Source organism: Blennius ocellaris (genome assembly GCF_963422515.1).
Source record: "Blennius ocellaris genome assembly, chromosome: 5".
In the NCBI taxonomy this organism is placed as follows: Eukaryota; Metazoa; Chordata; class Actinopteri; order Blenniiformes; family Blenniidae; genus Blennius; species Blennius ocellaris.
Genome location: NC_137654.1, coordinates 27,963,088 through 27,977,099, shown reverse-complemented (window position 1 = coordinate 27,977,099; position 14,012 = coordinate 27,963,088). Strand labels below are relative to the sequence as shown.

At 41.2% G+C, this 14,012-nt stretch overlaps 1 protein-coding gene across 1 annotated transcript; it reads left to right on the top strand.

Moving 5' to 3' along the window:
* Positions 1-9,578: 9,578 nt before the first annotated feature.
* On the top strand, positions 9,579-12,665 carry mfsd4ab (major facilitator superfamily domain containing 4Ab; the record flags this gene model as incomplete). Its single annotated transcript, XM_080496254.1, has 10 exons — positions 9,579-9,808; positions 9,940-10,138; positions 10,389-10,625; positions 10,739-10,901; positions 11,077-11,192; positions 11,345-11,518; positions 11,827-11,974; positions 12,080-12,150; positions 12,324-12,444; positions 12,571-12,665. The coding sequence occupies 10 exons, from the start codon at positions 9,579-9,581 to the stop codon at positions 12,663-12,665; spliced, it is 1,554 nt and encodes a 517-aa protein (XP_080352380.1).
* Between the last annotated feature and the right edge of the window lie 1,347 nt (positions 12,666-14,012).

The following is a 14,012-nucleotide window of genomic DNA, read 5'->3' as shown; positions in this document are numbered from 1 at the left end:
CAAAATATGACCCTAATGTTCACAGAGGACTTATTGGTGGTGGCTTTAATTACATTCTTATAACTGATACTGATATTGTTTCGTACCCACACTGAAAAGGTACAGCTGGTTTATACTTAAACAGAATGAAATCCAGTGCCGTACATCAGTTGACATTATTCAACTAATTATTTTCAAAGTTACTTAGTGAACTTTCCTACAAAAAGGATCGCAAGTAAATACTGTTCATTATGCCAAATCATTTTTACTACAGTATCATATAATTGCTAGTAACCTTAGTAAATGTCACTTTGCCATTAATGTAAACATTAATAACTGTGAACTTATCATTACCCACCACCTATTATCCTTTTTGAACATTTTCGTGAATTGTCACATTTATTACCTGTCTCTTATGAAGGCATAATAGCCTTTTATGAAGGCTTTTAGTAATGTATTGTAATAGTCCCTCATACATGTTGCTGTTTTATATTTGCATAAAAAATAAGCTAAGAAAATTAATCATCATCACATCTTAATTTAAGTCTGTGTGGTGCTGAATATATGGGTACTGGAGTAAGTAGGCGAACCACTGAGCCCCAATCTGTTCAGCCTTGTAAATCCAGGATGGAGACCCTACCCACAAGAGTCAAAAGGATATTTATTCTCCCCGGCATTCTAAAAGAGAAATTCCGTCCACACGTCACTATGAACGCGACTCAACAAGATGCCTAAGTGCATGCAGTACATATGCCAGGCCTTTAGGGGCGCTGTGACTCACCAAATACACACAAAAATACACATGCTGTGTGGACTATTGGCCACAAACAGTGCATTTACGTGAAACGGCGTTCCCGTGTGGACACGCCCCTTGTCTCTCCTCGCTCTCCATAATTACAAGTGTCCTAAGAAATTAACTTCTAAGAGATGGACTGAGAACAAACTGGGTACTACACTGTCTCGCCCCACCTTCCCAGTTGGAAATTCCGTCTTTGAGCGCATTCAAACATATCTTTTTCTCACACTTTTATATTGTAGCGTTTTAACTTTGCAGTTGCGAATGCGTCATTTGCTTTATGAGCAGACTTCAGTGATAACCGATCCGATGAGGAATATATTCATGGACTGCAACGTTTTGAAGTAGACAATTAAAACCCGAGTGAATATTCAATGTCGGCTTCAAAGTAACAGAAGAGGAACCAAAAACTCGAAGACGGGGAACAGCTTGATGTGTAACTGAGCCTTTATGACCCATGGTTGAAATATTTCAGGGTTACCCCCCTCCCCCCCCCCCCCCCAAGAGAAGAAAACAAAACAAAACTGGGCAGTCCCTCATTTTCACAAAATGCTTTTGTGTTTCTCCTGCTGCAGCAAAAGTTTTATTGGCCACTAATAAACAATTCATGATAAGGCTGATAATAACCATTCCTGACAGTGCTGAGCGTTGTATTGTAATCAGCCAATAAAACAGGCGTCAACGGATAAAGCGTCCATTTATCCTGAATACAAAGTGGGATCTGGCTGATAGAAGCTGTTTTCTTCAGACGGCTCCAGATGTGATCGGCTGCTGTGCTGTTAAGGAGTCCTTGGTAGGAAGTCCTGATTGAAGTCTTTGGATGAGCATCAATGCCTCAATGAACTTTAAAAGCTCAATTCATAATTGTAAATCCTTGGCTTTTGGAGAAAACGGATTAGTGCACAGTCCATTGCACCACCAGACCCAAATGCTACTCTGAAAGATGACGGGAAAACAAAGAAAAAAACTTCCTTTAGAACTGAAGAAAGAATTGGAAAATTATATAGTTAATCACTGTGATAAATGACTGTTTAGTTTCTATATATTGTATTTATTTCTACCGGTTTTCCTTGCATTATCTCCTCAGAGATGCTCAAATGTGAAAGATGTATCACTATACAGGTACATTTTATTCTCGTTTTTAAGGGAATGAAAGAAAGAACATTTGTTGCTTGCTTTAATTATCACTTTGTTTATCCTTATCATAAACACATCTTTTAAAGTCTGATGATATAAGATGCAGTGGTGATAATCAACAGTCCCTTGTCATTTTAAGACCATAACTGAAGAGATTAAAGCGAGAGGCACTGTTGCCTCACAGAAAGAAAAAAGAAATATCCCTGGTTTCAACCTGCAGGCTGGTGGACTTTCTATATCCTTGTCTCATGATGCCAAATCCTCTGTCCTCTTTATCTATACCCACTTGACAGCTAATACCTTTTTCATTGCGTGTGAAATCCACCAAGAATCAATAGCTGTTTATTGACTGTTGTAATAGTAATATGTGAAATACCATTGAACCTGCATCATGCGAGTTTACTTGTCATGTAAAATGTTTTTTGTTAGAAACTAATGAAGATACAAGCAGTGCATTTTGTAAACTCGCTGTTGGTACCATGTCCTATAATATATGTACATTTTGAAGGAAATGCACAAGTGGATTAGTGATTAATGCTCACTTTCGATATCTTTATACTTTAAGTTTCAGGTGAGGCCGCACTGTAAAGTGGTGGTTAGCATTCTCTCCTCACAACAAGAAGACCCTTGTTTGATTCTAAGCCGCAGCGATTTTGCTTGTATCTCCCTGTTTCTTGTGGAAAACCAACTTCCTCTTCCAGACTAAAGTCACGATTATTGGAAAAATGTGTGATTTACTTTAAGTTTGTGTATTTAAGGATGGTTTTCTCAGTTTTAGTTCTCTGACGAACCTGCTTTTTCATTAGTTTTCCATGATATGGTCTTCATTTTCCCCTTTAACTCTCAATTGAATAAACCAAGTATACTGCAAAACAGGAGTGATTAACTTCGTTGATGACCAAGCATGTGTATTATAACGATATATTTGTTTGGAAAACTGCTGAACAATTTTAATTCTCGTTGTTGTTTTAACACTGTATTTCCAGAGTACATCAAGGTCAGTGTGGTTATATTAACATTCTATCTCCTCCAACTTGTAAAACCAATAACCTAATAACTTTATATACTTAATAAATAAAAAGGGAGCGATAAATGGCTCGCAGGCTGCCAGATGCTTATATAAGGTATGTTTTGCATATCACAAAATCATCTCAACAAATCGAGGAGTGAAACACAACAGACAAAATCATTACAGCATATAAAGCACAACAGGAGACTATCCAGGTGCGACGCTGCTTTTGTTGCCGTCCTTGAAAACATAAAACGCCCAGAAAAGATCATTTTCTGACACGTACTTATATAAATTAAATTTCCACTTATTGTGACATGAGGTTAAAGGTGCGACTTTGTCTGCGAATCGTTGAAACTGCTGGAGATTTTGTGCATTGCATAAAGCAAACAACTCACAGAAATGTAGCAGAAGCCTAAAAATAACATCTGGTAATGCGGCCGTCCTGCCATGTCCGTCGGCTTTGCGAATCAGGGATCCAACCGTCCATCCGTCTTCTATACAGCTTCATCCAGCTGGAGCCGATCCCGGCTGACTGTGGGAGAAAGCAGGGTACACCCTGGGCAGGTCGCCAGTCCATCACGGGGCAAACACTGAGAAACAGACAAGCCACACACATTTATTCACACCTAACGGGCATTTTAGTCAATATTTAACATGTCTTTGTCCGTCTTTGGACAGGATTATGCTGAGAAAAAAAAACCCCAATACGTTCAAACTTTACATAAAAAGGCATCAACCGTGGGACGTTTATGTGTATCAAGCAAGAGTTTTAATCACAAAATTCAAAAAATATATATTATGTACCCTTTAGCCTGTTTTTAACAGCTGTTCTGTAATGGAAGTGACGATATTAAATGATCCCAGTGTTTGAAATTATGTCGTGTTCCTGCAAATATCGACACACACACACACACACACACACACACACACGCGTGCACACACACACCACGTCTTCACCGCTTCCTCAGTCTGAAAGCAGAGTAGCTCATACGCCAGCACTGTTTTGCCTCTCAGACATGTCTGTTTGCATACCACATATCCTTGGCTCTATTTTGGGCCAGAGGAGATGTGTAGGGAGGGTGGGTGGTGTGTGGTGGTGGTGGGAGGGGTGGGTGCTTGGCACTGCAGGGCATTTCCATCCAGGACTGCAGACACCAGCCAGAGAAATGTGGAAAGGTGACTGATACATTTCTTAATGTTCCAAAAGGAGTCGGTGTCACGTCTGCCTCGACTAATCCGCTCACTTGTGTTAATGCGCGCAGTGAATCATGGATGTCTGCCTAAGACGACAGGTAGACAGACATATTGTGACTTCCTCTTTCTTTCAAGTGTTGGTTTTTTTTTGTTTTTTTTTCCCACCTCCATTATTAAATCTAACACCGGCTCCTGCAGATATAGTTGGAGATTGTGGCGTATAATACAAGGTGATTTCTTCATCTACCAAGTGGCAGTTTAGGATACAGAAATGCACGTTGGAGGTGGGAGAGGAGGGGAGGGGAGGGGGAGAGCGGAAGGGGAGGGAGGGAAAAAAATAGAGCAATCGTCTTATGATTCCTGTCACATTGCCCTGTCGCAGTCTCAGTCCTCTGATTGAGGGCTGGATAAATGTCAGGCTATGGAGATGAGACGGAGGGGGGAGCAAAGTGACAGTGTTTTCAGACCTTTTTCTCGCTGCCATCATTAATTCAGGTGTCATCCTGAAAAAGAGACACGGCGCGTGGAGTGTTTATTTTTTTTTTTTAGACCTAAAGACTGAGTTGGTTAAAAATTTCTCCCAGCAGTGATGGATTTGTGTTATAATCAGGAACTGGCAGATTTGTTGGGATTTTCTTTCATCCATGGATTTGAGTTATTCCTACCAAAGACCCGCCTGAAGTGTGTTTGAGAATCAAAGCAATGCTTTTACACCATCTAGTGTTGAAATTTAGGAGACGAGCACAAACTGCTGTGCCACTGTATTTATTCACGTGTCTGTCTGTCTATCTATCTATCTATCTATCTATCTATCTATCTATCTATCTATCTATCTATCTATCTATCTCAATCCTTCACAGTCAGACTCTGGCAAAAAAAAAATCTGAGAAATGCATTGAACTTCTGAAAATGTTAAAAATATATTCTGCCCTTATCCTGGAACCCATAATTTTTTGTTGTTGTTTTTTGGGGGGTTTTTTTGTCAGGGATCCTCGATTGTTTTTGAGGGTGGTGTTAGTGGTGGCTCATCATGTTATTACATATCTGCAAACACACGTTTCACTGTCACTGCTATTTTTTGAGCGGCTTAATTATGATCAGTGACACAGTTTTTGAGTCGTCCAAATAAATAAACCAGTAACAAAGCGGCCTCAGTTTACGTGGAACGTTAATGTTGGAAGAGCTTTTATTTCTGTTCCAGAAACAGGCCGCCTTGGCATTCAGCAGTTATCGATTTTACTTGATTACTCTTAAATGTGTCACCTTCCGCAACTTCAGTGTGGATGACTGCTCCCATCAGCCGCTTTAATCGTTTCACTTTAACTTTGAATTGTCCTCACGGAGGTTAAAGCGAGGAAAGAGACAGCTTGAAGCGTGCAACAAGGAGAAAACTGAGATGTTCCTGTTTAAATGCAGTGAGTGAAGGTACACGAAAAATAAATACTCTTTTAAAGTATCCTAATCTATGCCACTGGAGGAAAGCTTAGAACATATTATGTGAGAGGAGCTGTTCTACAATTAAAGATTTGATGCTTTTATTACATTTCACTGCTAATCATAGTTAATTGTAGTTTTAAAACATGTTTATCTCCAAAATGATGGTGCTACTTTATTTCAAAAGGTACCGGGTGTCCATTTAACTGCAAGTGAAATGAAATTCTCAATAAAAATATTTATATCAAAAGCATAGCACTTATTCAAGGCAGTGAGTGTTGAAACAAAGGGAGGTAATCAGAATCTGTTCTGGCAAAAGTAAAAACATCAGCAGGCACGATAAAAAAAACTGTCGACTGCAACTTATCTTGTTATTGAATAAACATTTTCATCATGTCAAGAGTTGTTTTCATGATAGTAGATTCACATATTTGAGCCGGAAAGAACTTTCAGATGTTAAACTTATCTGCTGGACTATTTTAAGTCAAATGAAATGTCGTCCAAGAGTTTGTCACCCAGACAGTAAGTGCATACAGGAGTTTGTCTTCGTCCAACCTTCGTGAATAATAACTTCATTCAAAAGCAGATGTTCTACTTCGGTAACCGGAATTGGCTGTTCATTTTTAACACATCGTCGCACGTCTCCGAGTGAGTGTTGGTTGACAATTACCCGAAGAAAGCGCCTCATGTTGCCATACCTCAGGAGGAGGAAGTGAATGTTAATGAATGCCTTTTGTACAAACACATATATTTGTCAGTTTTTAGTACCTGCATCTCCACGGAGCAGGAGATGTTGGCAAATCAGTTACACGGCTTAAGGCTTTGGCTTGTCTGACTCTGAAATACAGCGCAGTGCTGAGAGATAGTCGCTGGAAAATCGTGACACATTTTGAAACTGCTGCAAATACAATGTGTGCTGAAATCAGTCCAGACAGAAAAACACCGCAAAGAAACAAGATTTATTTTTTAAATAAGACATCTGACACATGGAGATAGGCATCATATTTCTGTGTTTTTTTTGGGGGGGGGGCAAAGGAAATCACTGCAGGAGTGAGATAAGAACCAAGCAGAGAACATACAAGATAATTTACTGATTACCCACAGCACAAAAGCGTACGTGAAAGTATAACACTATAAATAAAATGAGTCGTGATCTGTGCCAGCCTTCTAATGTATAACACAAAGAACCCCGAGCGGCTTCTGCAATCTGTCATAAAGTGCAAGTTTCAAGATGTCTTGATAATGACGATAACAATAATGATGATGGTGATGATGATGATGATGATGATGGTAACATTTCTGTGGTTTCATCTACTGCCACCTTGCCGGAAGGACCATATTTGACCACAACCGGTGGAGCTGAGGTTTTCTCATGCAATCATTGAAGGCATTAGATATTAAGTCCTCGTTCTAGTTCTCGTGCTCAGCCTGAGTAATTCAACACTTTATGCAATGCAAATTTCTTTTTTTTTTTTTTTATGAAACACAAAGCAGCTGAAGGTAAACTATGTGTGATGCAGATGCACGATGCATTTTCAAACACGCTAAAGGCTGTACTGTCACAATATGCATGGTGACCATCGAGAGGTGACATGGGACACACGCAGCCCTGACTAACCTGCAAGAGGTAAATAGTAACTAAACCACTGAGAAAGTATAATTTCACCGCACCAGCTCAAAGTGCTTCTCTCTGTCCGTCACATTCACACAGGCGCAGAAATGTAAAAGCGCTGGGCTTCCGTTGGAGCAGCTCAGAGTTCAGTATCTCGCCCGAGGACACTTTAACATATGGGATCGAACCACCAATGTTGATGTTGGAAAACCACCCGCTGTACCTGCTCGACATCCCAGACTGCTTTTACCCACCTTCACCGTGCTGAAAGACTACGATTTGAATCACTATTAGTGGGTAAACCACCAAAGACATACAAAAAAAATTTGACTGACAGAGCAGGAACAGTAGTTTATCAAGACAGTGTAATATACTGCTTTTTAAAAAGATATTTTTATATTTTTAGAGACCACAGTTGAGGCTCAGCGTGTATGTTTTCTCCAGATATTTCCCACCACAGTTCAGAACCATGCCTTGAAAGTTAATGTTTGACTCTAAAAACCTGAAAGATGATTATCTTCTCTGTAGCTCTGTGTCCAAGGAGCTTTTTTTTTTTTTACGCGTGGTAACTGCAATCCTTTTAAGCTTCTGGACTGGAATGTTCACATAAAAGGAAGTTTAACCCTGTAGTGAGATGCCAGTGAGAAAGTCCAATATCCAAATCATAAATTGTTTTTCAGTAATCTGATAGTATCTGATAGTATCGTAATATTGTGTTGTAATCTGCTCAAAATTCACAAAGTGAAATCCATTTCATTGTTTTCCTCTCTAGTAGACCAGATGTTGAGCTGTTTTGCGTGACTAATTAAGACTGGAGCCAAATAGAAAGTCACCATGGAATCGCATAAACAAACTAAAATCACCAAGACTCAATTTTCCTCTTGAAAACTGCAAAAAGTAAAAAAAAATCTCACCAAAACATTTGTCTAATTTGTTGTTAATATATCCATTATTGTACTCACATGAGTATCATAATAAAGAAGAAATTTCCTTTCAAATCAGTTTTTTAACATTTTTATCATGTTTATATTATTTAGTTGCAGTGATAGACTCGTGTGTCAAAGATGTAGGTTTGAATCCTACAGCTCACCCCCTTTGGCCCGGGCCCTGCGCCATGGAAGCCCAACGGCTATACATATATGCAGTTAAAGTTAAATATGAAAAGGATGGATTTAATTAAATGATTTCCCCCAATCAATAAAACTTCACATCCTGCACTTCAGTAGTTATTCGATAATGCATCCATAAGTCTTTTACTGTTGAAATATTGAAAATAAGCTTGAAATTTGTACTTGAAGTAGAAACAAAAAATCAATCGTACATCATTTTATGCAGACGGCATCTTGGATACTTGGATGTCTGTGCAAATTTAAAATCGTATCATTTTAAAGTTGTCAGAATACTTAAGCCTGGTCAAAATCTTGTGATGACCTTCAACTCCAGTAAAATTACTCCACTGAAAATTGTATTAACTCAATCGATATGATGGAATACTGTCTGCAACAAACATTGCAGCCCCTAATAGGGCCCCATACCACACTTGTTGTCACCATGTAGTAGATAGAGAGGGGGGCTTCCCGCAGATGGCTGACATTTGTTCCATATCATTGATATCAATGAGACAACTTGAGGGCCCCTGATAGCGGCTTGCTGCCTGGTGAAACTCGTAAATATGGCGCTCCTATCCATCAGAACACATGGAAAGGAAAAGAAGGAAAAATGAGCCATTGGGAAAGGAGAATGTGTCTCACATGAAAAAAAAGAAAAAGAAAAAAAAAGGAGTGATGTCTCACTTTGTTCTGACCAAACCAAAGCACCTGTAGCCTTGCGGCCGACAAAGTGACTAGAAACACCAATGGGCGCCGTGCAGACAACAAAACACACCTGAAATAAAGTAATATGCATGGATCTGTATATTAAAAAAAATGAAATGACTATCAGGTGACAATATTTTACAAAATACAGCAGTCGAACAAACTTTTTGAGCAAGTATTTATTACCAATATGACAGAAGCAGTTTTAAATGAACACAAGGGCCTTAGAGTTGTTGAGGTGTTAAAGAAAAGACAAGCTGTCCGTGAGACATCCCTGTGTCTTTACTTTTGTGAATCACACACACTTTCCATCCAAATGGCTCAGAGGGGACCAGGACATACAAATGCAGCACGGTTTCGACACGCTCGCTCTTTCTCAGTGTCAATCATTGACATAAATCCGAATCGGAATAATGCAGTTGGAAGAATCTCCACTTCACCCATTAACTCGGAGAGGACATCCTCTCCGCTTGGGCAGTGCAAAGGAGGAGCGCGCTGAAGCCTTTAAAAGGGATGAAGAAACTTCCGGAGCTGCAGTAAGAACGTGGTCACCTCGTAGTGTTCTCCCTGAGGTTCCGTCCGGTTTCGCCGCGCCCCAAGATGTTCGTGGACGAACGTATCGTGACTCTGTTCAAAAGAAATGCGCATCACACGCTGACTTACTGGAGCGTCTTCTTCAGTTTCGGACTCTGCATCGCGTTCCTCGGACCTACAATCTTGGACTTGCAATGCCAGACGGGCTCGTCGCTCAGCCAGATCACCTGGGTGTTCTTCTCTCAGCAGTTCTGCTTGTTGATCGGAAGCTCCATCGGCGGCGTCTTCAAGAGGACGTGAGTATCCGCAACACCAAGGCCTCTCCCCCCCCCCCCCCCCCCCCCCGAGTGCACAAATGACCCTTGGGAGTGTTTGTCCTTCACTGTGAGTGTGTGTGTGTGTGTGTGTCTCCTCTCTCCTTGTCAAGGTTACTCAGCGCTCTGGCGGCCTTATTTGTCTCCGCCCTCATCATCTCAATAATATTTGCCATCATCCCCCTGTGCACTAATGTCCTCCTGCTGGCCATCGCCATGGCCGTGTCGGGCCTGGCCATGGGAATTATTGACACCATTGCCAACATCCAGCTGGTCACCATTTATCAGAGGGACTCTGCTGTGTTCTTACAGGTAAACAAGCCCGGAGTGCCTCCGCCTGCAAAACACCCGATAGGACTTAATACTGTCATACGACATAAATGCCGTCTTTGTTTAATTTATTTAGATTTTTTCTCATACATATAATGGCACAAAATGAGTCAGGATTTATTACAAAAGTCGCTCAGTTGGAATACATTTCCAGTTAGGAGCTAATCATAAACCGCAGCTCTCGAAGCACTGCAGTGAGTTATGTGCCTGGCCTTTCCCTGTGCTTTTGCAGGCTCTTCATTTCTTCATTGGGTTCGGCGCCCTGGTGAGCCCACTGATTGCAGACCCTTTCCTCTCGGAGACGGGCTGTGGGAACCACACAGCGAACGGGACTGAGCTCATGCATCATTTCAGGAACATGCTGAGAAACAGTCCGGCGCTGGAGCACAACATCACTCAGAGTCATCATGAGGGAGGGCAATGGGAGTCCACTGTGCACTCCGCTTTCTGGATCATGGCAGTTATTAATGTAAGAGGCCAATCGGACACACACTTGAAGAGATTAAGTCTTCATTTTATCCTCCTCAACAACAATTGATTTCACAAATAAACGTGAAAGTTCGAATTTGTGTGCGCCTGCAGCTCCCCGTGCCCATCGCCGTCCTGTTTCTTATGTATCGGGAGCAGCTGCTCCCATGCTGCCCCAGCGCCACTCCCCGTCTTTTGGACAAGGATGAACTAGCGATGGAAAACCAGCAGGGGGCCGAGGGCCCAGCCGAGGAGCAGGGGCAACATGAAGCAGGAGGTAAAGACATGGAATTTTGGTTTTTTTGTTTTTGTTTTTTAACAGGACTTATGTTTTAAAATGAATAATGCATTACTCTACTTGTACTCTCACTCAGTTTGAATGAAAACAAAACTATAAAATGCTATTTTGTGTGCACCGATCTGTCATTTGTGACTCCTTCGCTCTGTTACAGGTCATGGGGATATCTTTAGCTGTTGTCAGAATGATAACCTGCGAGGGCTGCCAGTATCCTTCTTTATGATTCATATCCTCGGCGGGATGGTGCTATTTATGACCGATGGCATTGTGGTGAGTGAGGGGGGGGAGCAGATAAATAACGGGATGTTGCATTTCACTTACTGTGTTCTGTGTAAACTTTTATGGGTGCAACCCGAAAATCTGCATCGCATAAAGCTCAGAGAGTTGAAATGAGTGAAACAACCGGGCTTTTCTTTTTGCAGGGCGCGTATGCCGGGTTCGTGTACACCTACGCCGTGACCCCACCCATGTCCATCCCTCATAAGACCGCAGGGTACCTGGCCAGCATCTTTTGGGCGACGATCACTGTTGGACGTCTGTTGTCCATCCCCCTCTCGTATCGCTTCCAGCCAGTGAGACTGCTCCTGTTCAATCTGGTGAGGCCTTATCACATCATACACATAAAGCACAAAAAGCAAGAACAAATTTGGCCTTTTGTTTTCTTCTTCTCCTTCTTGGGAAAGCACACATTCAGCTCTTCTGCTCATCCCACAAATTTGTCTTCTTGACATATGTGGCACCATTTTAAAGGGAAATAAACACTTTCCAACAACATGAGTTGTTTTTTTTTTTTTTTTATCTACTTAGCACACGTTTTCTCACTTTTTGTGCTATGTGAAGACAGGACACACATTAACACTTGTGCTATTAATACTAAACTGAGCATGCCCTCTTGTTTTCGCAGGCAGGAGCTATTGTCACAGTGTTGATGCTGCTTATTTTCTACACCAGCAGCACCTTCCTCTTTGTTGGGACGGCTTTATGTGGTCTTTTCCTCAGCAGCATATTTCCCTGCATGCTCGCCTATACTGAAGACATTCTTGATTACCAGGGTATAAAGTGTTTATTGCACCATAATAATGACAAAGTAGCGGCATCAAAGCCAGACGAGAGGACATAACCCGCGCGTGTCTTTTTTTTTTTTTTTTTCTCCCCAGGATGTGCAACCTCAGTCCTGGTGACAAGCGCGGGCATGGGAGAGATGGTGATGCAGGTTCTGGTTGGCTCAGTAAGTTGAATATCTATCGTCATTATTATAGAAAGAGAGTGTGTGTGTGTGTGTGTGTGCGTATGCAGACGGGGAGGAATGGGCCTATGATTGGGAAAAAAAAAAAAAAAAAAATAGACCGACAGAGATATAGAATCATGTTTAGTGGTTTAATATTGCTGTCTCCTCCCAAGATTATTCAGACCGAAGGCAGCTACAGCTTCCTGCTGTGCGGAATGATAATCGCCTGCATTGGTTTTATCGTCTTCATTGGTCTCCTGCTGTTCCATCGAATGCACAGAAATTACCTCACAGGTACACACGTCAACCACAGTCCTCATACCGCTACTTGTAAATCACTATTTGTAGGCTTCCTGGGAGTTTTTGTCGGCTTTCATTACTCATCACCGGCCCTCGCCAAACCCCTATGCATTGTAACAGGAACGTCGAAGAAGTCGGCCATGGTGGAGGAACCCGCGGCAGAGCAGAACGGTTCGGCCAGGGCAGAGCAGATAGAGGACAAGGAGGCCAGCTGAGTGGGGAGGGGGGGTTGCGGGGGGGCAGCAGTCAATGTTGTAGCCTTCCACAACTGTTCTGGAGTTTAAGTGTTACAACAATCACCATCAACTTTCAAATCTTTTACCAAAACCCCTCAAATAATATTGTGTGAATGTACGTATGTTGTGCAGGAGATCTTGGATTGTTTTAACATCATGTGCTTTATTCGTTTAATTGTAGATTTATCCTCTGTTTGTGTCGCGTCAGGGTTTGACTTCAATATTTCAACTTCTTACCTGTAGAAGAATTGACACGTTGGTTTGTTTTAATCATTGTTTTCATGTATTTCACCCCCCCTGTGTCTTTTGGCTTGTGTATATGCAGTAAATTATGTGTAATAAAATGTTATGCAAAAGCCAAAAATGTAGTTCTGACTTTTTATTGACTGGAACAGAAAAATAAATGTGGTTACTGACGATAAACTATCAACAATACAGGTGTTTGTTTTCTTTCTTTTAAAAAGTCACTTAAAGAGGCAGGCTGGTTTAACCCTTTTTATACATGAAGCTAAATGTCAAGACGGAGAAATAAAAACAGAGAAAATGCTCAAACCAAATAAGATTAAAGGAGACGAGGAGAGACAGTGATGCAGGAGTGGCGTGAAAACACAGTTAATAAGTAAAAGCAATTGAACTCCACTTTATTTCTAGAGCACTTTGAAATCAGCTTTCAACAAAAGCCGTACCTGCGTAAACCCATAAAACATCATGAAGCTCAATGTCAGGACAGAGAAATAAAAACAGAGAAAATGCTAAAACCAAATGAGATTAAAGGAGACGAGAAACAAGACAAAATCCGACAACAATATGCAATTATAAACATAAAAGGGATTAAAAATCACACTCGGGATCCGAGTTTGAATCACAAATCCAGACTTCACTTAAGGGCCATTGACATATAAGTTGAGTTCAAATGTAGGAAAGTGACCAAAATCACACTCATGTCGCTTGAACAATCCTCACTTTGTTTCTGTAAAATCTTGCAGATACATTATTCAGTACTACTGTTTGCGAGTTGCATTGGTTGTGTGTGTGTGTGTGTGTGTGTGTGTGTGTGTAGTTTCCAAATATGGTCACTTTCCCGGTGAGGGGTTACCATCCATCCAGTACATGGAAGGAAAGGACTTTGCACTCTGGAAAGTTACCATATGACAGAAAGTTAAAGATATTCATCACATCCTTAAAACAGTAAGCCGGTCAATCTGTAACTTTACCTTAACATTAAGAAGAAGAGTCTGTGAGAACTAGAACGGCGGCACATGGTCGAAGTAGGTTTTCCCACTGCTGCAGTAGCGCAGTCTGTGCTCGTGTCTGTTGGGCACAGGT